General features: G+C 44.8%; 3 protein-coding genes across 5 annotated transcripts; 2 read left to right on the forward strand and 1 right to left on the reverse strand.

Moving 5' to 3' along the window:
* On the reverse strand, positions 3,509 to 6,343 carry LOC8055278 (probable RNA methyltransferase At5g51130). Its single transcript, XM_002458617.2, has 9 exons — positions 6,206 to 6,343; positions 5,916 to 6,071; positions 5,271 to 5,385; positions 5,067 to 5,114; positions 4,721 to 4,961; positions 4,528 to 4,615; positions 4,372 to 4,437; positions 3,997 to 4,065; positions 3,509 to 3,909 (listed from the first exon to the last, which is right to left on the reverse strand). The coding sequence occupies exons 1-9, from the start codon at positions 6,236 to 6,238 to the stop codon at positions 3,820 to 3,822; spliced, it is 906 nt and encodes a 301-aa protein (XP_002458662.1). The 5' UTR covers positions 6,239 to 6,343; the 3' UTR covers positions 3,509 to 3,819.
* Positions 9,724 to 16,355, forward strand: LOC8082421. Of its 2 annotated transcripts, none has more exons than XM_002456472.2 (3): positions 9,724 to 10,136; positions 11,879 to 14,029; positions 14,264 to 16,355. In XM_002456472.2, exons 2-3 carry the CDS (start codon positions 11,911 to 11,913, stop codon positions 15,928 to 15,930), a joined length of 3,786 nt encoding a protein of 1,261 aa, XP_002456517.1. In that variant the 5' UTR covers positions 9,724 to 10,136; positions 11,879 to 11,910; the 3' UTR covers positions 15,931 to 16,355. The 2 variants fall into 2 exon arrangements, with proteins under 2 accessions (XP_002456517.1, XP_021311522.1); XM_021455847.1 differs by lacking the exon at positions 9,724 to 10,136 and adding an exon at positions 11,260 to 11,593.
* On the forward strand, positions 22,014 to 24,362 carry LOC8055279 (NDR1/HIN1-like protein 13). Of its 2 annotated transcripts, none has more exons than XM_021455723.1 (2): positions 22,014 to 22,362; positions 22,924 to 23,988. In XM_021455723.1, exon 2 carries the CDS (start codon positions 22,948 to 22,950, stop codon positions 23,845 to 23,847), a length of 900 nt encoding a protein of 299 aa, XP_021311398.1. In that variant the 5' UTR covers positions 22,014 to 22,362; positions 22,924 to 22,947; the 3' UTR covers positions 23,848 to 23,988. The 2 variants fall into 2 exon arrangements, with proteins under 2 accessions (XP_021311398.1, XP_002456518.1); XM_002456473.2 differs by lacking the exon at positions 22,014 to 22,362 and adding an exon at positions 24,129 to 24,362 and having other exon boundaries at positions 22,918 to 23,874.

Raw genomic sequence — 26,285 nt, forward strand, 5'->3', positions numbered from 1 at the left:
AATGACTATTGTAAATGAGAGATGGATCACATCTCCTTCTCGCTAGTGATAGACTCGCATGGAGAAAAAGAAGGAAGAGAGCCTAGGTGGCAATGACATGGAGGAGCCTACAAGAGGCAGGTGATAGCTAACTCTCAAGCTAATTGTTTGTGCTTAGTGGTGCTTTTAAATCACTGAGTACCTCAATGTGACCATTCTTCGTCTAGAGCTAGAAAATGAGACTATTTGGAGATGTACTAAGGATGCATTGTATTCGGCCCGCTCAGCACATTGTCACGATGTACGTCTCGCTCTGCCTTGACCACTGTCGGCTCGCAGAGGAGAGTTTTTTTGGGTGGGCTCACACAAACACGTAGAATTATAAAGTTTTGCAGAGCTTGTTTTTCAACTTCCTCTCTTGCACGTGGTTCCGTCCATAGAATATTTGGTTAATCATGTGTAGAGGTTGCTTCCAAAGCGGCTTCATGACTATTATTAAAGAGGCATAGTTGTGCGCAACAAAACAACCAAGTGACTACATTTTCCAAAAAAAGAGAGAATATATAGTTTAATAGTTTTAGGTCTTGTTTGTTTAGGCTTCCTAGGAGGTTTTGGACCTTTCAAAAGCCAAAGAAAACCCCAAAAGCCAAAAGCCATCTGGTTGGAGATGTTTGGTTTTTGAGAAGTAAAAAAACTAGTAGTCTAAAAATAGCTAAAAGTTGTCTCAGTGAGTGTGAACTGTCGTGTCCGGCGTGAGCCAGAAAAGGCATGGCATTGACAAACTTTTGTATAAATTTGCACTATAATTATATATTTATTCTATTGTGAATGATAAATAAAGAAGAGTACATGTACATAATTGTGTAAGTTTTGACATGGAGAGAAAATAAAATTATGTTGGAGCAGCAAGAACATGCATATAATTATACTTTAACGAGAGAAAGCTACATTCCAACTTCTATATAGTTAGCCCTAAATGTTTTTATATTTTTTGTTGTAACGCATAGAATAAAGCTCTATCAATTGAGCTATATCTCCAACTTCTATATAGTTTCTCCTAAACTTCTAATGTTTTTTTGTCATACAAAAGGGATATTTTTTTTTGTTGTAACGCATAGAATAAAAAGCTCTACCAATTGAGCTATATCTTCAACTTCTATATAGTTTCTTCTAAATAAATTCCTAATGTTTTTATTTATAGAATTAAATACTACTGAGAGAAACTACGTCCCAACGTCTACGTAGTTAGCCCTAAATGTTTTTATAGCTTTTGTTGGTTAGCCCTAAATGTTTTTATAGTTTTTGTTGTAACGCATAGAATAAAGCTCTACCAATTGAGCTATATCTCTAACTTCTATATAGTTTCTCCTAAATAAATTCCTAATGTTTTTATTTTTAGAATTAAATACTACTGAGAGAAAGCTATGTCCCAACTTCTACGTAGTTAGCCCTAAATGTTTTTATAGCTTTTGTTAGTTAGCCCTAAATGTTTTTATAGTTTTTGTTGTAACGCATAGAATAAAGCTCTACCAATTAAGCTGTATCTGCAACTTCTATATAGTTTCTCCTAAACTCCTAATGTTTTTATTTTTTTGTCATACAAAAGAGATACCTTTTTGTTGTAACGCATAGAATAAAGCTCTACCAATTGTGCTATATCTCTAACTTCTATATAGTATCTCCTAAATTCCTAATGTTTTTATTTTTTGTAATACAAAAAGATATATAGTTTATCCTAATTTTTTATTTTTTTTTGTCTTACAAAAGAGACATGCAAGGAATAGAACCCCGTACCTTTATAATAAGTAATAATAAGCACTTTTAATGCTCTACCAATTAAGCTACATCCCCCATCTTTTGTTTTCTTTTACACTATATAAATGTTTTATTTATTTATTTATTTTTATCACAGAACAGAAATAAATAGTTTAAATTTACACTATATAAATATTTAATTTAATTTATGGCGATGCACGAATCAGATCCTGTAATGTATAATCCTTTGAATTTTGTTATGGGAGTTTGCAAATAGCAACCAATGCCAAGTCTATTTGCCAAAGCTTTTAGAGATGCTCAGCATAATATCCACCCCGAATTTCTATTAGTTTTACACTACTAAAAAAACAAACTTCTACAGACGCGAGGAAAATGGAACCCCGGTCTTTGTCGTCATCAAAAGGAAAATTGAGCCCATATAAGCATATCCGAACAAAGGCAGCAGCAGCAGCGTACGAGTCTACGGAGACGTGCGGTGGCGCGCGTACTCCGCGCAGCGTGATGTATGTGCGGCGGCCTCGCCTGCAGGTGCACGGTGGCGTACGGCGTACCCATCCATCCATCCATCCATCATCAGGCCATCACGCGATGTGCGTGGCATGATTTCGGCACGAGCGAGAGCGAGGCCGGCCAGCGCCGCGCGCGCACGCAGGCTCCGTGCACGCGCACGCACCCCATACCTGCGGCCGTGGCGGAGGACCGGAGCCCGGAGGTACTGCGATTATTGCTGCTGGCGTCCGAAGCCATTTCCTGGACTCTGAACCTCTGATCAACAACGAATCGATCAGCCAACGGCGACGATGCAGAGGCGGCCAGGAAGCGCACACAACGAATGACGAAATGTACAGTACATGAGGAGGTTGATTATTTGGTCTGCACTAAAGAAGCCATCATAGAAAAACAGTTTAAGATTGAGCTACAAGTGGCCGGTAAACTCGAACCTCGTTAGCTTGTTCAGCTCGACTCGTAATGATAACGAGCCGAGCCAAAATAAGATTTTAGCTTAGCTATAACGAGCTAATTTGAGCTAGCTCGCGAGTTGTTTGCGAGCTAAACGAGACATGGTTCTATGAAAAAAGTCATCCAATTTTGTATTATTTCATGTCTTGGATTTTACAAATGGTTGATATGTTAGCACATATAAACATTTTGTTCAATTTAATGCTAATGGATGTATTATTTTTATATTATTACTATTCTTAAGCTTTAGATAAATATAAATATTAAAATTTTATGTGCTTTTTATACCTAGCTCACGAGCTTAAGAGCCAAGCTGAGCTGGCTTTCTGCCTCATTAAGATAACAAGCTGAGTCAAGCTAGCTTATTATCTTAATGAGGCAGAATGAGCCAAGCCGAGCTAGCTCGTTATCTAGCTTTACACTGTGGGCGCGCACACAAATTGCCAGCACCAGCAAGTTTGACTTCGTTCACTCAAATTAAGAAATTATTATATTGTTAAGAACTAAGAAAGTATGACACTCTTTCACTCGCTAAAACTAACCTCAAGCGCTCCTGTGTTCAGATGCGAGTTGGGAGGGTTGGATCTGTCCAAGATCAAGAACTCTGTGTGATCGGTCTTTAGTTGAGTTTCTGTTTTGTAGCTGGCAGCGTAGGATTACGTGTTCTTTTGGAAGTTTGCTTAACTCGAGATGCTTTGTCATCCGAATGCTGTAAAATGCTTGTTGGTATTTACTATTTAGCTATGCTGACTGGGGTTGATTCCCTAAAATCAATATGCAAGAGCAATCATGATGTTCATAGCAGGCAAAATTGATATTCATGAAAGCCTCCTTTTCCCTTTCAGGGTACGGTGGTGTCCATTATCCATTTTTATACAAGAACAAAACCATTTGTCAAAATTCCCAACACTTCCATCTAGAGAACACAACATCCTACCACCACTCTTCCATCTTGATCTTTGACATCTGATACTCTCCTTTGCAAATGCAAGGCCTTCATTGTTGTACCCAGTCAGTCAGCGAGCATTTCAAAGCTCAACATAATCCATTTGGTCAGGGAGTATGCACTTGGGCAGGGATGTGACAATCCTTGACCCAGTATCATCATTTGTGGTAAACTTCTATTGGGCGGTTGAAACCACTGACGGTACCCACCAATCTGTCTGCAATCAACTCTACCGACCTAAATCCAATCTGGCAGCACAAACACCACATTGTTTACTGAAATTCTGCTGAAAGGGTCAAGAACAAAACTTTGAGATGGCAGCCAAAATAAAATACCTTGTCTAGAAGAATCTCCCGAAATGTCTCTGGGTATATACAGATGGTGTTGAAGTTCTCTTTGGCAAGCTGAAAACAGGCATTGAAGGGAAATTTAAAGGTCTACAACATGAAAGAATCAAGAATTTGTATTAAATTTGGCAGAGGATTTTGATCATTTATGGTATGTTCACTTGAGCTTAGGATCAAGAGTGCAGCAGCTAAGAACACAGGCTTGTCAAGAGTCACATTTAGCCTAATTAATGGAAAGTGCAGCAAGATTTTCACAAACAACTTCCTTCTAAGAAACAACTAACATTACCCGTTTCAATGCAGTGTAAAGAAAAATATCAAGAAGGGTTAGCTGGTCACATAATCTGAACAAAAAGAACCAACCTCTGAAACTAATCTGTTATTCTTATATGAACTCCATGGTTGAGGCTCCATGATAAAAACACCTCCCTGCAAAATTACATATGGGAAAAATATGTAATTTTCCTCTTACCGTCCATGTGCAATTTAGAAGACCAGCAAATAGAGAGGCATAGATACCGGTCTAAGAAGCCTCCAGATCTTCACAAACAAAGTAACTAGGCCATCATCACCCCAGTTCAGGTGGATCCATTTTGTCACACTCAAACTACATCACAAAAAAATTAAAAAATAAGCTAGTGGCACTGTGGGAAGAACAGTACAAAGAAAGCTTCAATTCTTGAGAGATCGCTATCGTTAATCTGTAACTTACCAGAGTATGGTTTCATACTGTTCTGAACATCCATCCATACTGTCTACAAAATTTTCCCGTCGAAAAGAGACAATTTTAAAAAGATCTTGGTGCCTATTCCCATTTGATAACTCAGATGCCACTTCTCCTGGAGAGCTCTGAGAAGGAGAATCTGACAATTCCTGAGCTTTCACGTTTTTTGTAGCCACCTTATCCTGCCGCATTATCCTTCGTAGGTTCCACTTAGCAGTCTCGATCAAACCTAACAGGGAAAGATAAAAATGAATTTGATTCAAGTAATATTCAATGACAGAACATGAGAGGAGACTTGACACGCAACAGGAGTTTATAAGGGGGGATTAAAAACCTGAATCAATATCAACTCCAAGAATACTTCGACAATTAAATTTCATGGCTGCACAAGATTAAGAAAACAAACGTGAGAAACCTAATGACCTCATCTTGGGGATTGAGACATTTGTCTACAAGAACTACATACCACCTATAAGCATGCTATATAAGAATGTAGCGAATGAAATCAAGAGTTTATACACCAAAATCAAAAGGTTACCTAAGCCAATCGTTACCAAACCCTGGTTGCATCCAATATCGAGACAATCCTTGTTTTCAAACCACTGTTTCTTGAACGCCTCGAGGCGAGGATCTTCACCAACATTACGGTCAATCTGTAGAATTATTGAAGTTATAATTTATATCAGCTGGAAAATGTTAAATCCCCTCCCACCCCAATAGCATTTAGGCATGCTATTACCGAATAAAATATTGGAAAATCCGAGGTTAGGAGTTACATGTAAAAGAGCTCCATCTACTCATCCCTGCCCACTAGTCATTAGGCATGCTAATGCTTTTATACAGAATAAATATTGGGAAATCTGAGGTCAGGAGGTACATGTAAAAGAGCTCATCTACTCATCCCTGCACAGTAGTCCGGCCGACAACACTCAGTCTACAGGCCAGTACCAGTGCTTTCATCCCCGTGAACCATCTCTAGTCACGCACTTAGGGATGTAAGTTTAACTTTCTCTGTGTCATGGGTCAATTCAAAACAACCCAATTGAACCGAAATACTCAAACCCCACGAACACCTGAACCTACTGTGAGGCATATCGTCGAACAGCTGGCGACCGCGCGTGAACACTGATTGGAGAGTAGCAGTTCCAGGGAAAAGCACAAACGGAAGCGGTTTCGCGCTCACCCGGTAGCCGTAGTAGTTCTTGTAGTTGCCGTAGATGAAGACCTCCTTCTTCTTCCGCTTCTGCCAGCCGCCGCCGCCGCTGCTACTGCGCCTCCCTCTCCCTGTTCGCTGCTCCGCTTGCAGGGGCGGATCGAGTAAAGGGACATGGGTGTACACCTGTGCACCCAATAATTTTTGGAAAAACGTAAGTTTGGTGTGGCCGTGTGGCTTGTCAAATACTAGCTAATAGCTTTAGGTTTGGGTTTCGGTGCTCAGCTTGAAAGGGAAGGGAAGAAAAGGGGTGGAAGTACCTGGTGGGTGCTCGTCGCCGGCGAAGAGACCATCTAGGGCCTCAGCACATGGCCGCGGCACCAGTCGTCGGAGAACGTGAGGGGGCGACAGAACGCACGAGTTTTTTTTTTTAACATAGGCCTTGTTTAGTTCACCCCAAAAATTAAAAAAAATTCAAAAATTTTTCGTCACATCGAATCTTACAGTACATGCATTGAGCAATAAATAAAGATGAAAATAAAAACTAATTGTACGGTTTGTCTGTAAATCACGAGACGAATATTTTAAGTCTAGTTACTCCATAATTGAACAATATTTGTCAAATAAAAACAAAAGTGCTACAATGTCAAAACCTAAAAACTTTTTGGATCTAAACAAGACCATACCTGCAGTACATTAAAAGAAACGTACAAAGACGAGTACAAGTACAGACACAAATACAGAGGATATAAAGGAACAACTGTCCCACCAAACTAACACACATGCTCCTAGAAAAACGAAAGATTGCAAGTGAGTCTGTAGGAGCTTTTGTGTTTGTCAAACACATAACCTGACATCACAAACCGTCTCCGCCGAAGAAATCACCAGAAGATGATGACAGCAAGCACAAAACCGGATCAAGAATACATCATTGCACAAAGGCTTTAAAGGGAGCCGCAAGAGTCACCCGTCCCAAAGGACGGGAATGAACAAAACATGAAGATGCATCGGCCGGAGATACACCCCATGTGTACCAATCCTAGAATCGTTCATGCTGTCGGAGACCAGCAAAAAAGCAAAGCAGCTCTACTCTCCAACACATGAGGAAACCTCCAGCAGCCTCTTTGTAAACTCTGCACCACCACGCCGTTGCCACCACTGGATCTAGTTGAGGCATCGAATGAGACAAGACTCTTGTGCAAGAGCCACCAGGAAACGATGCCAAGGCACAAGATCCGGTAGTCACCACCCATATTGACCTCTCACTGGTACTGGAGACTGACGAAGCAAGGATGAGGCCAAAGGGACTTATTCCACAGCGACAATGGCACACCCGCCTCACCATTGCCACCTAGAAAATCTAGGACCTAAACCACCGACCGGTGGAAGATCCACAGTCTTCCCCGCCTCCCGATGCCAAGATGGCTGTTGGAGGCAAGGAAGACCACCGATTCCATCGACGGAGATCGAGAAAACGAGCGTCGCTTTGTCGCCTCTCTGTCGTGCAGCCATGGGACGGTTGGAGAGGGTATGTCGACAGAACGCACAAGTAGGGATGCAGCGGACGAAAGGGGACGTGACAACGTAAAAAATAAACGAGCGCACCCGCATAGGCCTTTCTGTGGGCCATTTTTATTTATTATCCTTATACCATATTTTTAATGTCTTAAATAAACTTTTTTAATATCTACATTTGTTGAAGTGCATGAAAACTTATAGAATATTGTCAGCTTGGATCGGCCACCGCTTGAGCATTTGCCCACAAGAAGTTCTTGAAGCCTAGAAGGCATGGTATAGACATACTCTAAAGTAGAGTTCTAACATTTTGTGAGGGCTTTCCTAGTCACTTGGCCGGTCCACTCAACCAACCTTGGGAGAACATAGAACAATATAGCTTGGGCAATGTGGTCCTAGGATGGACCAATCGACAGTTGTGCATAGCCTGTCGTCGACACAATCTGAACGCCAACCTAAATGATTGCTCTTACTTGCTATCCATAGTTGAGAGGGGATGTACGCCTGTATCTACGCTAGTGACGGGGGGTCGATGCTGATCTGTCCTCATCTCGCTATGTAGGGGCACAAAATCTTTTTTGACTAAGGGTGGGCTATGGGAGCGACAGAGAAGCGAAGATGTATGCACAGGCCGCACATCTGCGCGGTGTAGGTGCAAGGGAAGAGGAAGAGGCGGCAAAGCATGTGGCGAGGGTGCCGCCGTCGCCGCAGGCCTGTCACCATGCGCGTCGAGCACCACGAGGGCTGTGATCCTCTGCAAGGAGAGTTTCGGAAGTGAGAAGGTGCTGAGGAGACGAAGCCACAGCGAGCGAGCAGAGGAGGTGGTGGGGCGAGCGTGTGGCTAAGGGATATGGTGGCTAAAAGCTTTCGGAGAGGATAGCTGATGTGGTTGGACTCCTTTTAACGAGCCCGGTGGAGGGGATAAGGTAGAGAGACGTGCATCCGTGAGGCGAGCGTGGGGCTAGGGGTCTAAGATGTTTATGATTCCCATGACAGCACGCAATACCTACTCTGTGAAAGTAAAATATGTTCTTAAGGAGATGTGTTCTTAGCATATGGATCATTAAATTCGCATTGAGATGTGTGTATGTATATTTATTAATATGAATCTACACTAAAATATGTGTACATATACTTCAATCTCTAAGTGAAAAAACGGCCTTCTACCCACTCTCGACTGTTGACTATTCCCAAAGGTCCTGTGTGCGCGTGGTTGGTCTGTTGCATTGCATGCCAACTGCGTGCTTGCATTGCGTGCATACATGTACTGAGGAGACAAACTTGCATGAACAGTGTTGCGCTCTTTGCTTAAATAGTTGGCATTGACGTGTTCACAAATACAACCAATCCACGGTGCTTTTCTGCATATCTGGACGCAGAAAAAACAAGGTGTAATGCTAAGATGAATTACAAGAATTAACGTGCAGTACAATTAAGCATATCTGGACGCGCCACTTTGCCCGTTTGCCGGACCGAGTCGTCTGTCACCGTCAGCACGCAGCATTCAGCGTCAGCCCGCGGCGGCGCGGCCCGCCTCCGATCCGACAGCGTAGCCTGCGCCAGCACACCACCGAAAATTCTCACCGCTGTCGTGCTGTCGCTCCACGCTCGCCTCGCCGCCCCATTCGCGGCTGCAGAGCCACGGGCCCCACGGTCGCCCGACCCACTGTATCCGGGCCCCACGCGTCGGGCCACCACCGTCAGCCGCACGGGACCGTCACCGTCACCGCGGCCAAGCGCCAACGCCGCAACGCACGCAGACGGAACGGCGGGGCCCGCCACTCTGCCCCGGCTTTCTGCCGCTACTGGCATGCTACTCCCGGCTGCCGCTTTTCCCTGCCTTGTTTAGTTGACCGTGAAAATCAAAAAGTTTTCAAGATTCTCCGTCACATCGAATCTTGTGGCACATGTATAAGATATTAAATATAGACGGAAACAAAAACTAATTACACAGTTTAGCCGTAAATCACGAGACCAATCTTTTGATCCTAGTTAGTCCATGATTGGATAATATTTGTCACAAACAAACGAAAGTGCTACAGATTTCGGATTTCGATACCGTAGCAATTTTGTTTGTTTGTGACAAATATTATCTAATTATAGACTAACTAAGATCGAAAGATTCGTCTCGCGATTTACAGATAAACTGTGTAATTAGTTTTTGCTTCCGTCTATATTTAATGCTTCATACATGTGTCGTAAGATTTGATGTGATGGAGAATTTTAAAAACTTTTTGCTATTTGGTGAACTAAACAAGGCCTTACTCGCCCGTGCCCGTCCCCTCCGCTTCGGGCGATCGCCATCGCCGCCGCCCGCCGCCCACTCCTGACTCCACCACACCCGCCGCGACCGCAGCCGAAAGTGGCGGGGCGGTCGGTGGTCCAAACCCAAACTCCCGAGCCCCCCTCCCACTACTCTGGGCTCTGGTCTCCCTGTCCGGCTGTCCGTCTCTCTGCTCTGCTAGTAGTATCCCGTCGCGCGGATACGCGCGCACGTTTCGCGCATACGCCAGTACGCCACTGCTCTGCTGGCTTTGACCTCGGGGGCGATCCCTTGCTGTTCTTGACTCGGCCTTCGCCTCCGTTGCTTCCTTGCTTCCTACCCCTGGTTGCTGTCATCGCCACAGGGTCTCGGTTCACTGCCGTTGTCCGTTTCTTCTCCTTCTGCTGCTGCCCTTTGGAGTTTTCCCCAAGCCTCGCTCGCAGCGGCTGGGCTGTTGCTTAGTTTGTTCAAAGGTACGTGCGCTCTTCCTTAGATACCATCTGATTGAACTGGGGGTTGTACTTGATGAGCTTCGGCTGGGCTCTGGGATGGATGATCTCGCTTCGCTGATCTGTGGATTTGGGCCATGATGCTGAGCTGTTAGGGTGAAAGATCTGTTTGTCCTTTGCTTGATCAGAATTGAAGGTGGCGGCGTCTCAGCAGTTGTTCGTGTGCCAGGATCGGATTTATTTAGGCCTCGGATTGGGGATTAGGTTTTGGATATTAGAATCTGAAACTATTGCTAGAATCATGGTATACCATCGCTGGTGATCTGGTGCTGAGTCTATAAATTCAGAGCTAGATTTGGTCTGTTTCGCCGACAAGTGCCTGCCGCTGCTGATCTAGAGTTCACCTTGTAAATTCGAGGCCGGACTTGTTCAGTTACGATGACATGGGCTCTAATTACAGTTACTGTCGTTTCATCTAATCTGCGTTAGCTTTGTTGATTTTCCTTTGAGACCCCCCCTCCCCGGCGCTGTATTATTTAACTCGCGGCGGAACTTAACTTGGCTTTATTAGTAAATTAGCGAGGTTTGTTATGGTGCTTGGGAGGAACCCGTGGTTCCTCTTCATGAATTTTTTTAGCCATATGGTTAATTTGGTCATTCCAATATAGGTACTAAGTTTGGCCGGTTCCTTCAATCTTTTCCCTCTATCGGATCGGATGAACTAGAACTAAACGCCACCGGTGCTGGCCACCTATACGTGGATCACCGCCGGCCATCTGCAAGAGCTCTGCACCCATCATCTGTAGGGGCCACTACCTGGGATCACCACCTCGGATCATTGGATCAATCGCCGTCGGCAACCTTCACAAGCTCTGCACCAACCATCTGTTGGAGCCTGCAGGTCGCTCGATTGGCCAGTGGTAGGGGCTCGACAGTTTCTACCAGCCATTGGCTATGGAGGACCTGGAGCCCACTGGTTTGTTGTGTAAAACCCAATTGCTAGCTTCCTCTTGACAGAATTATTTCAAGGCCTAAATCAGCTAATTGCTTGATCATGTTATTTGTTAGCAGATCTGCGAGCAATGCATTTTGTTAAATCACCATTGAATTTTGTATTGTTAGCCGATCTGTGGAATGGTACTTGCAGGCTTCAAACGGATTAGTACAAACAGCTTCCACGAGAAGAAGTAGCAACATGATTGCTAGAGCATTGACGGCGAGCACAACGGAACATATAGTTGCTTGATCAGCAGATGGACCAAGTGGCTAACAATACCGTAGCTTAGCGCCTGTGCTCGCGCGAGCCGTGCACGTAGGAGCCCGCGCGCCGGCCGCTTGGCCGCCGCGCCGCCTGCGCTAGGAGATGAAGGGAATTGCAGGGCCTGTGCTTGCGCCCGAGCCATGGCCACCGTAGGCTGTCGCGCCACCAACGCTCAGAGACGGAGGGAGCTGCGCACGGTGAGATGAGGAGAGACACAAAAGTACTGATCTACCCTTTAAATTTAATCTAGAACCAGTTCCTGGCCCACATGATTTTGTTTCCGGTCCACAACTTAAGTTCCTCCATATTGGTTCTTCTTATCTTATAACCTTTAGATCTACTCAAATGGATGACTCTAATTTATTCCAAGCACTATAAAATTTCTCGTAAATTAGCATAGCAGAAGCTTCCAAAATCTGTTGTATTTGTATCTTCCCATTAAACCATACACTGCCGCTTTGTTCTACTCAGCATAACCTCCCTATTTTCTTCTCTATTGTGGTAGGTTTGTGTTGGAGGCTAAGAGGGTTGCATGCGATGGCCCTTGCGGCAAAACAGGCTGCTCTGTGTTTCAAGAAAGTTTTGAGGTTGTCCATTAGGAAAAGCTATACATTTGTGTCCGAACACCCTGTCCTTTTCGGTTTGGGTGTTTTGCTCTACCTATTGTACAGATCATCACCAAGGCTCTTTGTGTTCCTGCTTTCTTCTTCACCTGTAATTATATGCACTGCTCTTCTTCTTGGAATCCTACTGAGTTATGGAGAAATTAATCTTCCTGAGGCTAGTGAAGATCACAAGGGCACTCCAAAAGTTTCAACTTCCAACGTTGGAAATTCGTCCAGTGATATCCACTTTGAAGAAAATCAGAAACCTTCAGTGCTTGAATTTAGGGATAATGCACCAAACTTCAAAGAGAGGGAAGCTAAACAGACAGTTTCCTTCAGAGAGAGGGCTAGTGAGCATGTTGATGTTGATGATTATGTCCCTCTTCTGAAGAGAACTGATGAAGAAGATGAGAGAGCTGATCGGCGTAACATACCTAGAACACCTACACCGTTTCCTTCTATGGTCAATCTTTGCCAAGAGTCTGGGATCGGGGAGGACATCAACTTCACCAAGAAAAGACAATCGGAAGGTCCTTGTTTCATTCAGGATATGGCTGACTGTCAGACAAGCCTATTTGATGGGGTCCGTCAGAGTGGTCTGAATGACAAAGTTACACCCTTTGGTCTGTTTTCTTCTAGCGATAATGTTAATAAGCATGCTGAGATGGAGGAAAATCTAGTATTTGCAGATTCAGCAGCTAGTAAAGAGGGAGCTATTTCTGAAGCGAAGCAAACTGAAGAGCTTGCTGGAACTAGCAAACAAGATGCTTCTGTCCCTATTCACCAATGGGAAAAGAAAGGCGAGCTTAATGTTGATACTAGCAATGTTGTTGAGGACAGCTTGCTTGATTCCTCTCTTGGCTCACCATGGGCAAGAGTTAGCAGTCAGGATGGTTCATCTGGTTTTGACTCTGATCAGGCTGAGAGTTCTTCTCCTGATGCTTCCATGACTGACATTGCTCCAGTTCTTGATGAGATTGACCCACTTTTGGGTGCTGGTTCCAATCGCCCCAATCCTATTCCCAAGGATGATTCAGACACAGATTCTCATGTCTCAGAGGATCATCAAATTGACGATGATAGTAATGATGAGGGCGATGACATTGATCCTAAAGATAATGTGGAGGGGAAGAATAAAAATGATGGGAAGGAAGCTGCATTTCTTTGGACAGCAGATGATGAAAAGAATCTCATGGATCTTGGGTATTCTGAGATGGAAAGGAACCGCAGATTGGAAATTTTGATGGCTAGACGAAGATCCAGGAAGAACATAAAGTTCGAAATTGATAACAACCTGACAGATGTTGATAGTAATGGTGCTGGTAGGAGTTTAGATGATTTGTCACGCTTCCGTGCACTTGTACCTCCTATTGCAGTGCCAAGGAGGAACCCTTTTGACCTTCCGTATGATTCTGAAGAAGCAGTGATTCCTGGCTCAGCTCCTTCAATTCTGCATGCACGGAAGAACCCATTTGATCTTCCCCTTGAACAGTTGAATGACAGTGTTGTCGTCCCTGCCCCAGATAGTTTAAACTCTGGAGAATCTGCGATGTCTCCTCGTCGTGACATGATCTTCAGAAGGCATGAAAGCTTTAACTTTGGAAGGATGGATGCAATCCAGGAGAAGCATTTTTCTAGACTAAAGCCATATTTTGTCCCTGAAACTGTGGAATGGAATGCAAGCAATTTCCAAAGACAGTTCAGTGATAAGAGTGAGTCTAAAATGAGCTCTGTTACTGAATCTGATATTACTTCTTCAGTTGCTGATCAGGAGGATCACAAGGACCATGATGAAAAGGACCTTGCAGATGTTGGAAGTGAAGGCTCAGATGGTATCAACTCCATAGATGTTGAACTAGACAACAGTGACATTGATGACCGTGAGATTGCTCTACAGCACTTCGTCTTTGAAAGATCGCAAGAAAGGGAAGCACATCTTGCTTCAACTAAAGGAAAAGATCAGGAAGAAGATTATACGCCCAAGTCAGCCAGGAGTTCCATGATGCCATTTCATGCAGTTCCTGACCTGCTTAGCTGGGAAGATGGAGATGGTAAGCAAGTTTGATATGATCACTTCGTTTGATTGCTTAATACCACCCTCTGTCCCAAATTGTAGGTCGTTTTGGCTTTTCTAGATACATAGCTTTTGCTATGCACTTAGATATATGATACATCTAGATACATAATAAAAGTTGTGTATCTAGAAAAGCCAAAACGACCTGTAAAATTGAACGGAGGGTGTACTTGTTTTCACAGATTGATCAGAACCATGTCCCATCATGCAGGTAGCGACAGCCTTGGTGCTAAACCTTCTTTCCAACTTAACACAGAAGTTAAATGCGCAGAATGGGTTTCATCCTCCAGGCCACCTATGGAGGGTGAATCTCATTCTGGGGACCTTCCAGAGTACCTTGACACTGAAGTTGCATCAAGCTCAAACACAGTTGTACTTGGTGCAAGCAATACATCTGAGAAAGGTGGAAATGTTGATCTCATGTCCTATTCAAACAATGAAATGCCATTAGATAACCTGATTCATGGGTCCATGGAGCTGCCTTCTGAATTTGTCACGGAAACATTGCCGGTCATATCTCGGGACCTACACCCTATCCCAGAGGAGAGAGTTGTTGAGAACTTCAACATGCAAGAAAAGCATGAAACAGCAATTTTTACTGATTCAGCTGCTGCCTTGACTGGCCATGTAATCGAACAGCACTTTGATGTTGGATCTGATGGAACTCTGAGCTCTAAAGTTGTTTCCTCGTATCCTCAAGTTAATGATGTCATCCAATCTGCATCAAGTGAACATGAAGAAATCTTGAATCCCTTTGCTTTGATGGCTACTGAACCTAAGGTGGATATAAGTGACATGTATGGCGAAGCAACTGCAGGTGCAGGATATATACTTGATTCTGATGACGAGGCTGATAAAATCTATCCTGAGCCAATGGAGGGCAGTGGAATTGATGAAAGTTTCCTGTCGGAATTAGATGCAGTGGGAGACTTTGGAGTTGAACCAATGAGACTGGACCAGCAGGTGACAGATCAGGCTTCCCATAATGATATCCCTACCAATAGTGTTGCTGCACATTCCGTTATTAGCCCTCAGGCATCTGACAACGTCTCCTTGACCATGTCAGAAGTTGGTGCTGAAGACTCCAGGGAGCAGTCTCCATTGGTTGATGACCTAAATGGCCCTGAATTTGGCCTGTCATTTGGAGCATCTCACAATGACCCTGAGCAGACTGTATACAATCCTCGGAGACGGATCCTCGAAGCAAGCCCCTTTGAATCAATGAACATGGAGTTGAAGCCACCACACGATGAGTCAGAAGTGCCTGCTGATGATACACCATCACCAGAAACCTTAGCAGCTGGATCAAATGAGCCAGAGGTCACTATAAATGGGTTATTGACATCTACAACTGATCCTGAGATTACTGTTCTAGATGCAAAGTCTCTGGAGGATATTGAGACTGCCTTTAAGCTAGTTAGTGATGGTGTGGTTTCTGAGGCCACCATGGGTACTGAAACTTTGCATATCTCAGGTGCTGATGCTGCAGAGCCCAAAGAGGCTGCTGGAGAGCTGCATGTCATTGATGCAAAATCTGTGGATGACATGCATGCTGCTTTCCAGAAGCACTTCGATGCTATTGTGAATAGTTCCTTTGAAGAAAATGAAGACAAGTATGGACATGTAGAGACAGCAGAATCCACGAAACCTGATGAACTTACTGAAGCAATACATACCGAAAGTCAGCACAACCTAGGAGATGCTAGGGAGGGTTTACCAGTGGAGGGTACAGGCAATATGAGTACTAGTGAAGCAGAGAGTCACGATGACATTGATGCGGCATCCAATAAGGTCTTCCATAGCAGTGCCAAGAGTACTGCACAGGCAGTGGAGTTAGAGGTTTCTCACGAAAGAGAAGAGGAAAGTGAACATCAATGAATACCACCGGATTGACTGCTGAAAGGAAACGATAGAATGTCATCAGAGATGAATGAGACAAAAATACTCCTTGGTTGAAGGAGCTAGCAAAGCATTGATGGAACGCTATTGTTAAGTTTCACGGGCTTGCCACTGTGCATATACTTCACATATTCAAAATACAAAAGTTTTGATGTAGACCTTTTGTGAATGCGCTTTCTTTAACTTTCTTTTATTCTTTTGAGGTTTTGGTGGGTTTGTTTTAGATTGATTCCCCCCTCCTTTGGCTGTAATTTGAAGAGGTGTAAGTTTTGCTCAGACAGTTTGGTTGGTTCCAGGGACATAGAACTATCTGTTCTACCATGTGAATTGAGATTTTGGTGTATTGTTTGAACTAGTGAAGTTGGCAATAGAAGAATTAGACAGGTACAATTTTACCTTTGAAATGAGTCGGTAATATTTACAGTGTCATTACTGTGAATAAATTGTTTAATTTACAGTGATCTGCTTATTTGTCAGCACTTGTCCTGTACCTCATGTACAGTACAGCTCAGAACTTGACAGTACAAGATCTACTGCCAATCGTGTAGCTTTCGCTTTTCCTGAACAAAAATACTCCACTGCTTCCACTGACTATTTAGAGTTTAGCTCGACTGAGACTGACTGCTCGCGGCCGCGCACCTAGGGACCCTCGGCAGCGAGCCACCTGGCATCGCTCTTCAGCCTCTCTCCTGAACAGAGGGCCACACAGCAGTATGGATGGATCTTCAGGTCCTATTGTTTCCAACCGCTTTGATTATATTTTATTCTTGGAGGTAACACATATACGGCGTGTTAGGTTTTTATTTTTCTTCGGATTTGTTGTTCTTTGACCAACCTCTACAATTTCTTTCACCTGTGTTTGAGATGAGCATGGCGTCTTGTATTTGCAGGTAGATGTGAATGACTCTGTAGGAGCTGCATAGCATGTGTTCGATGGAATGCCAATGTATAGGAGTTGCATAACATGTCGATGGAATGCCGATGTGATATGTGGTTTGTACCTATCGCTTTGCTAACCTGTATTTCATCTGCAAGGCTGTTCTTTGACCGACCTCTACAATTTCTTTGACCTGTATTGACATGACCATGCCCTCTTGTATCTCAGCTAGATGTCAATGATTCTATAGGAGTTGCATAACATGTGCTTACTTCCTACCGTTTTCCTAACCTATTTTGGTAACCTGTATTTCACCTACAAAGGTGCCTGCAGCCCACTCCAAGGTGTATATAGTTTTACAAATCGAAACTAAAACTACTCGAGCATTTATCTTGCAGATCATCTTCTAGCTATGCATATGCTGGATGGTTAGTTTCAGGTACTGTTAGCAGGCTCTGGAGGATTACCTATGGGCGTTATTGGAACTGAGGTAAATAGGTTTCCATCTTATTAGGTTCAGCTCAAATCACATCTTTTTAGTTTCATGGACATAGACCTGCCAACCTTTTGAATTGTCATATTAATTCTGCTTGGCACTGCTGGAACTCAAGTAAATACTTAGTGAGTGTCCTGGACATAGAGCTGACAGCCTTTTGAGTTGCCATATTAATTCTGCTTGAGAAGCCTATAGAGAATTGTTTTCAGACAATTCAATTCCAAGGATTGATTTTATTGGAAGGGTTGTGCTGTAGGCCACCAGAGAATAACTGCTCCTTATGCTTCTTGTTTTATAAATATAGGCAATGGAAACTTATAGGAAGTGAATTTATATGTTGTTGTGCCTACAACGAAGATTTATCTGTAAAACTATGACTTTGCCATGCTATAATTTGAAGTGTGTTTTTTAAAACAAATCTCTAATGTTTCAGGTTGCCAAAGAGGCATCTGCAATTGATGAAGAAAGATCTATTTACAACAGCATCAAAGCTTTCATAAGGTTTGTGCTCTGAGCGCTTGTTTTAATTATCCTTCACACTTTGTAGCTATCTGAACATACACGTTCTCATTAAAATATAAAGGTCTTCAAATGTTCTTTTCGTAGCAATTTTGCAATGTTCATGATATTTGATTGGATTCTGGTAGCTACAATTCGCTAATTAGTTTTGCCTATTATTGGAGATTTTTATGTTCAGTTAAACTTCCTGCTCATCGAGTTAACTGCTGAGATAAAAAAAACATGGTGTCGGATCTTCTTTGCCCCAATTCACTGTCTATTTTGATAGCTACATTCGCTAATTAGTTTTGCCTATTATTGGAGATTTTCTGTTTAATTAAACTTCCTGCTCATCAAGTTAGCTGGAGCTCAAAACCATAGTGTCGGGTAAGATAGCCGGGATTGGACCACTTTGTCTTCATCCCTCAGTCTAACCCATTTTATGTACACACCATTCATTTGGATTGCATGATTCTGTTGGGAAGAAAACATGGCAAATCATTCATGAACTTCATGCCTTACATTTCAGGTTTGGGAATCGCTGGTTCATCAGGCAAGAGCAAACAACATTGACAATCTTTGCAGATACAATTCGGTTAGCATCCCTTCATAGCACAGCTTTTTAAGTAACTGTTTCTGCAGTCCGTATACTTGAGTTGGTTTTCAAGTGAATGTGGATGTGGTCTGTAGCCCTGACCTGTTTCCTATGATAAAATGTAGTAAATGGAGAGCACACAAAAAAAGGTGCCTGAAATTTTTTCCCTCCCTTCGGCTAAAAGTTTCTTCCTAGAATAAATGGCAAGTATGTTTCCTTTTCTTTTCAGAGCTACTGTGAAATATTGAGTTACAAGTGATGTTTCATTCTTTATTACTAAGCTTGTAGACTGCTTCCTAAGAATGATCCCCACCAGAGAGAAAAAGGCAGATCAATAATCTAACAATGGCTGGGAAAAGCTTGATTACATGACCAGGTTGTGGATACTAATAGAATAATGCAAAAAAAATTCCAGCTTTTTTTTCATTTGATTAGTGACATAATCTAATGAGGACGGATGTACTAAAACCGTCTTCAGATTTTGCAGGCTTTTAGAGGAAATTGAAGTTGTAGAGATAAAGTACATACTCCGTAAGGATGAGTACAGAAATTGGTGCTCTTGTTATAGTCTCGATAGATTTCAGGTTTGTTATAGCCTCTTCTTTGGTACATAGTTATAGTTCTAGAATTGGTGCTCTTGCCATTTCCTGAATAGGTTTCAGGTTTTACATGTTCTCCAAATTTTGGTTCCGCAATATATATTTGACCGTGACTCATGGACACAAAAGAAAGAATACAAGATGTCATTTTGGGACTGCCGTCAACACTCTTACGGTGTAACTGGTCAGCACAACACGCCAAAGAAGCGGTTGACTGAGCCAGCCCGGGTTCGAATCATGACATCATCTTCTTAAGACGAAAATCACCCCCTGGTCGAGTTTTTTTTAGTTTTTTTTTTTTGGACTGCCAAAGTGTTCAGTGAGTAAATTTTTCTTTCAGCTATTGTGACAGGGCACTCCTGCACTTGTGCAGGCAGTGTTGTTTGCTGCTGCTGCTCCATCTAGCATATGTGTAAGTATTCTGATCTATTCTAAGTATTCTTCTAGAAAACTCATAACGGATGCATTCCATCGATGAACTAATTAGAGTCCTGCACCTACTACGTCTGGATTCCATTGTTGTCTTGCAAACCTGCTGACAGGAGTCTGTTGACGAAGCAATGGTGACCTCTTGTTCATACATTATATTAATTAGAGAAGAAATGGCTTCATTAGTGTGCCCATAACATCCTCTATTCAGTACGTCCATAGTAAAAGTAGTAACCGAGAAATGTAAAAGTGTGGCACGCCTCTGTGAAAAGTCTTCTCTGTGTTAAAATCATAAAATGCATGTAATTTTATTATTTTACGTTTCTTAAATCTGAGATCAGACACGGCGGCTGTGTATTTTCATTGTAAAGATTTATCTGGGCTGAAGTTGTTTTATGAAATTTTCTACGGTCCAATAGTGTGCTGACATGAGATCGTTATCCTTCATCACTTTTTTTTTCTTCATCCTGAATCTTAAGAGGAGCCCCTTGAGCTGTTGCAATGTTGTTCTTATTTTTCCTTCGATGAATCTCAGCCCCTTAGCTGTTGCAATGTTCTTATTTTTCCTTCGCCTCCTCCACAGTATATAGCTGGATTTGCATGAGTAAGTAGAAAACATGCTCTTTTACAGAACGGGAAAACTTTTCCCAATCTCATACAACTCTGGAGCTCGTTTTCTTCCCAACTTGGAATATGGGATAGTTGCTCCTGGGAGAGAGCTCATAGCTGATTAGAGACCCATACGAACAGTAATACCGGGCCTCCAATGTAGGAGGAGGGAAAAAGCTATGGGTTCAGGGTGCTGGCCCAACAAAATTTCGATTCAGAATTGGTTGGGGAGCGCCAGGCTCGGGCAGTAGTGCAACGCCCGAGCGACACACGAGGGCCCCGGTGGCAAGCCACTGTAGTGGACCCTCCCCCACAAAAAATAAACTTAATATCGAAGTAGGCACATGGCCCACATATCAGATATTAAACTGATAAGAACAGATACTACACTTGATCTTAGCCAAAAGGCCGAGAAAGGTATGAGTTGGTATGGCACCCTGGGTGTCCTTTTATATCTTTCCTCCGTCTCCGCTCGCCCAAAGCCGCCGAGGTGGGACTAAACTGAAGCGCCGCACCGCACAGCGCAGCGCGTGCGCATGCTATTGCTCGGTTTGATCACTTGGGCCTTTTGGGCTCGCAATTTGGCAATCCCACGCATTGTCGTGGCCCAGTCCTTCCTGCTCGCCTCCTCCCAACTGATTAATTAATTGACCGTGCGCGTGGCGGAGGCCGGAGAGGGGAGATGACCGTGGTGACAACAGCAACAACACCCGAAGGCTCTAACCATCATGCCGGTGCTTACAAGTTAAATAGAACCTTATAGATCTTTGTGCGTCATCATGCTGGCTCTATAACAAGATGCTTTAGGAACACCGACCTGACCACCCTCCTCTAATTTAGCATGCAAACTGAAGATTTTTTTTTTCCTTTGAAAGCTGAACTGAAGATTTGTAGATTGACAGGGAATGCCAAGCAAGCAATCGATGATTAACGGCAGTGTTGAATTTGTGATTGACTTGCAAAAACAAGTGAGGTCGAGATGACAAAAGTGATCAAATCAACAAGGCTGAACTCTGAATACTGAACTTGAAATATCCAACTTAATATATACTGCATTTGATTTGAAGTCTAGGCTGCTGGCAGCAGTGTGCGTGATGAGGACGTGACCTCGGGCCTTTGTCATCAGCAGCACTTGCCGATAAACCATGGCATAAAGTAATGCTCGCTGATTTGTTGCGAGAGAAAAGTACTATTTAATGACCGGTGGATTTAGCTGATAAACTCAAACAAAAAGGCTAGCGCACGTCTCATGGCTGCCCATCTGCTACATTGTTTATTTGTCTATTGTCACATATACCATGGAGTCCACACAATACCCAACGATTTCAGTTACGTGGAAGCTGTTACGGCGTTTGAGTGCATGACAAGATGAAAAATGTGAAGGTCCATGATACTATCTGCTGCACTGCATGTATATATGATTGCTTTGCCAATTATCTGGACATAATGAACTGGTTTATCTCTGGGTTGGCATCGTGGACCAGCACGACGAGACGTGCGGGCGCAGGCTTCGCCGGCTGCCGGCCGCGCGAGCGTGGCGCGCATACTCGCGGTGCGAACATTCCTGCGACTGCGATATCGCTTGGTTACGTGTAGCAGTCTGATCCTTGACCCGCGTGGTCCACTGTCAGGCGCGTGCTGGGCTGTGTTAGCAGCTGGCCAGCCCACCGCCGCCCGAAATGCTTGACAACGGCTACAGCTTGCAGATTGCATTTCGGTTACTAGTACGAGTACTTTTTGTATGTCTGTCGTCTCGCTTGAGGAGGAGCCGCGTTACCGTGAAACGGATAAGCCTGCCATGGCACGACAGAGCACGGATACGAGGGGCTGTGTGACTTGTGGACACGCGTGCACGTGCACCCAGCTCAGTGCCCATAGCTCCGGCCCAGATCAGTCCACGCCCGGTTCCTTCGTTTTCCCTAAAACCTGTCGCCGCGCACGACACGGTTCCAACTTCCAACTCTTCTTTCCCTGGAAAACACTGAGCACCGCACCCGATGGGTCGGCGATCGCGCGTCGTCGCCTAGGCCCCCGTGCCCGCGCATCGTATAAAAACGCCCGCCCCCTCCGCCCCGAGACCTTGCCGCCTTCTCCCCCGTCTCCGTCTCCCCGTCCGCACCAGCTCTGCAGCTCAGCCCCATCAGCTTTACCTCCTCGCACGTCCGACCCGCCGCTTCTCGCGTCGAGGCCGGCCGCGGCCGCGCGCGCGCCACTCTGAATCCCCAAGACACCAAACCGGACGACCTCGAGAAGGAGAAGGAAGAAGCATCGGCAACGACGAGCACTAGCAGTCAGCCGGCCGGGCAAGGTACACGTCTCCTCCACTCTCATCTTTGGATTGATTTGCCGCCCTCTGCGTTCGTTTGCGCGTGATGAGGAGCCAACGTTTTCTCGTCGCGCACATCCATCAGTTTGTAGCCTCCTCTCGCACCAGATTTTGTCGACGGCGACAGGCAAAAGATGCTAGCTCTTCCAAAGGCGAAATGGCGGTAGGAGAGTTTATCTTTTTTTGACTGAATAGGAGAGTTTATCTTATCCGGGCTTCTACTCTCCATTTCCTTTTCGGAGAGTTTATCCTTGGACTGAAAGTCTGAAACTATCAATTGGGAGTGCAATGTGCAGGGAGCCAGCCAGGGACGTATGTATACCGTGCTAGCAGATTAATTGTTGGAACCAGCACATGGCATTCCAAATTCTCTTTATTATTATATAAAAACACGGCATGCTTTAATTTTTTTTTTCCATTCAAACAACCAATTAAAAGTTTCACACCCAGGCTGGCATGCATGTATCGTAGGATTCACACCGTTGAGTAATCTAATCAATATGGCCTCATTATAACCCCGCGCGCCGGTGCATTTGCATGCAGATTGATTCCCTCGAGGAGCAGCCGATGATGCACGGCGGGAACGGCCACGGCCACGGCCGTGTCCACCCGGCGTCCTCCAGCTCCGACTTCTCCGGCGAGATGAACCAGTCCGTGTCCGACCCCTCCTCCAGCCCGCTCTACAGCTTCCACTTCGAGAAGCCCGTCCCGCAGCATCATCCGCCGCCGGGCGCGTACGTGGTGCAGGTGCCCAAGGACAAGGTCTTCCGCGTCCCGCCGCCCGAGAACGCGCGCCTCTTCGACCACTACACCCGCCGCGCCAAGCGCCGCCGCGGCCGCTCCTGCGCCCGCGTCTGCGCGTGCATGCTGGCCGGGGCCGTCGCCCTCGCCGTCCTCGCCGCGGCCCTCGCCGGCGTCGCGTACCTCGTCCTCAGGCCGAAGCAGCCGGCGTACACGGTCCAGGCGCTCGCCGTGTCCGGCCTCGCCGGGCTCGGCAACGCCTCCTCCTCCTCCTCCTCCTCCTCCCCGGTTGCGTTCTCGCCGGGGTTCGACGCGACCGTGCGCGCCGACAACCCCAACGGCAGGATCGGCGTGCGCTACGAGGGAGGCCGGAGCCGCGTCTCCGTGTCGTACGACGGCGTGCCCCTGGCCGACGGCGACGGCGCGTGGCCGGCGTTCTACCAGGGGCCTCGGAACGTGACGGTGTTCGTGGCGAAAGCGAAGGGGTCAGGGATACGGTTCTCGCAGCGCGTGCGGGGGCAGATGGCCGCGGCGGAGCGGCTCCGGTCGGTGCCGTTCGACGTGGACGTCGAGGTGCCCGTGCGCCTGCAGCTCGGCAAGGTCAGGACGTGGGCCGTGCCGGTGCGGGTGCACTGCACCGTGACGGTCGACAGGCTCGCCGCCGACGCCAAGGTGGTGTCCAGGTCGTGCGACGTCAAGGTGCACCTCCTGTCGTGGAGGAATTGACGATGGCGGATTACATGAGCAAAACAGGTTCTTGTTCGTTTTAGGATGCATTTTTCCTCATTTGTAAGTTGGTTTTGATCGAGCAATATGGATCATATCATCGTAATATCATATCATGGATGCTGTGAAATTGTCTTGCGACTTGTGATGTGGTTGAGTTGCCCACCTGTGTTCTTTTGCTCAAGAGTCAAGACTGAGGAAACCATTGCTAGTTTGCATTGCACCTGAACAACCGACAACGCTATTGAAAACTGATTGTTAACACTTGAAACTGATTTCAGGTCTTGGCGGCATGATTTCCAGTTGTAACTTCACTTCCAAACACCGTCTGTTGTGTTGCTGACATGATCACCTGAATATTGGATAAATCTGTCAAGTGAATTGACCCCAATGTTTTGTCCAAGTACAACTCAAATTTGCACCATGACCTAAAGGTTCCCAATTACTCCCTCCGCTCACAAAAGAATGCAATTCTCATATTTCGAAAAGTTAAAGCGTTTCAACTTTAACTAAAAATATATGAAAATATACTAACACTCCCGATATCAAATATGTATCAACAGTTAGTTATAGAATATATTTTTGTAATAAATTATTTTAAAACATAAATGCTAATATTATTTACTATAAATTTGATCAAATTAGGCTAACTTGACTAGCACATTTCCCATAATTACATTGTTTTCTGGATAGAAGGAGTATCATCTAACCAATTTGTACTCCAAGGCAGAACAATTCTTATGCTCCAGTGTGGACTGTTGCTTGATTTTGCTCAAATTTGGTGGGTACAACATAGGGAAATAGCAGAACAAAAGGAGCTAAAAATAGGCAATAATAATGCCGAGTACCATAAACCAGGGTAACCAAACTGGGATCATAAACAACCCTAGTCTCCTTTTTGAAACAAAAATAACAAAAGCCACCACAAATAGACCCGCCAAAAAGCGTCTCAATAAAACCAAATTAAGCCTCAGGCAATAATGGAACGGTAGCGACTCGCCCGAGACTAGGCTAAGCCTCCGACCGTAATAAAGCGATCTCTGTCTCGCCCGAGGCCAAGCCTCGGACGATTCCCGCCTCGCTCGAGCCCAGGCTCAGACGTCTTCTCCATAGTAAAGCGCTCCTGGCTTCTCATACACACCAGGAGTCGTCATACAACGGATGGGACGCGGGGCACGCCTTCAACATCTGCTCCACGCCCATATAGAGCAAGGCATGACGCGTACTGTGCCACCAACTCCTGTCACTACAACACCTGCCCCTGCCACCGCACGTACGAGCGAGTAATAAAGTGGAAATGGGCAACGTCAATCCGAACCACTGCAACCACGAACTTGTCAGCGGATCACGAGGAAGAGGCCTTAGAGGAAAGTGCAAATGAAGAACAAAGGTTGGCATGACATGTACAGGAACAAGAGTCTTCTTTACAACATTTACATGGCTCAACAGGAACAACAGGAGCATCAATACCCCAACCACGATCAGCTATAGCGTCAAGAATAGAGCGCCTTACCACCCCCGTACTACGTCATACCTTAAACCACGCCTCGGATCGACGACACGATGCCATAACATGAACATATCTACCCCTTACCTTCCTTTAGAACTATAAAAGGGGAGAAAGGGCCTCATTCGAGAAAAAACACATATCGACACGAACAATCACACCGCAAACACGAGCTAAGTCGACTTGCTTGTGACCCCTCCTCAAGCAATTTGCTTGTAACCTCTACTACGAGCATCTCCGGTGCAGGATAATACAAGTCACTCTTTCACACTGGACGTAGGGCATTCTAGGTCTGAACCAGTATAAATATGTTGTATTCTTCCCGCATTACCATATGGATTGAGGGCACACATACACATATTTACTCGTTAGCATTTGAAGCATGAGTCCAGACACCGATAAATAGCAAACGGCTCCGCAAAATATTTTTAGTTTCGCACCATGGAAGTTTTGCATAACTGTGGAAGACACCACAAGCAAAAAATTCATAGAGCTGAAGCCGATTTAAAACATTTGTGGCTACAAAATTACGTGTCACTCTACATCATCAATAGGCGGGTTTTGTTTGCCCTTAGGGCATATGCTTCCACGTTAAAACATTTGTGGCTACATTTTTACGTGTTACTCTACATCACCAATAGGCGGGTTTTGTTTGCTCTTCGGGCATGTGCTCCCGCGTTAAAACATTTGTGGCTATAAATTTACGTGTCACTCTATATCATCAATAGGCGGGTTTTGTTTGCCCTTAGGGCAAATGCCCCTAAGGGCAGATTTAAATTTCAAATGACTCAACAACATGTCATTTAACCCAAACAATTCCAATAAATAACACAAACAACAAGCAAGATAGCAACCGATCAACTCATATGACAAAAATGAAAGCTGAAAGACAAGTAGCCATATATAAAGATATGATTTATGTGGAAATTCT

This window comes from Sorghum bicolor, chromosome 3, assembly GCF_000003195.3.
Source record: "Sorghum bicolor cultivar BTx623 chromosome 3, Sorghum_bicolor_NCBIv3, whole genome shotgun sequence".
Taxonomy (NCBI): Eukaryota; Viridiplantae; Streptophyta; class Magnoliopsida; order Poales; family Poaceae; genus Sorghum; species Sorghum bicolor.

Excerpts from the sequence above, each read along its gene's own strand:
- LOC8055278 (XM_002458617.2), bottom strand. The coding sequence starts at position 6,238 with ATGGTCTCTTCGCCGGCGACGAGCACCCACCAG. Across the intron at positions 4,616-4,720 it reads CAGTATGAAACCATACTCTG|TTTGAGTGTGACAAAATGGA; the intron begins GTAAGTTACAGA and ends TTTGTGATGTAG. Across the intron at positions 4,066-4,371 it reads ATAACAGATTAGTTTCAGAG|CTTGCCAAAGAGAACTTCAA; the intron begins GTTGGTTCTTTT and ends GCCTGTTTTCAG.
- LOC8055279 (XM_002456473.2), top strand. The coding sequence starts at position 22,918 with ATGCAGATTGATTCCCTCGAGGAGCAGCCGATGATGCACGGCGGGAAC.
- LOC8082421 (XM_002456472.2), top strand. The coding sequence starts at position 11,911 with ATGGCCCTTGCGGCAAAACAGGCTGCTCTGTGTTTCAAGAAAGTTTTG. Across the intron at positions 14,030-14,263 it reads TAGCTGGGAAGATGGAGATG|GTAGCGACAGCCTTGGTGCT; the intron begins GTAAGCAAGTTT and ends CCCATCATGCAG.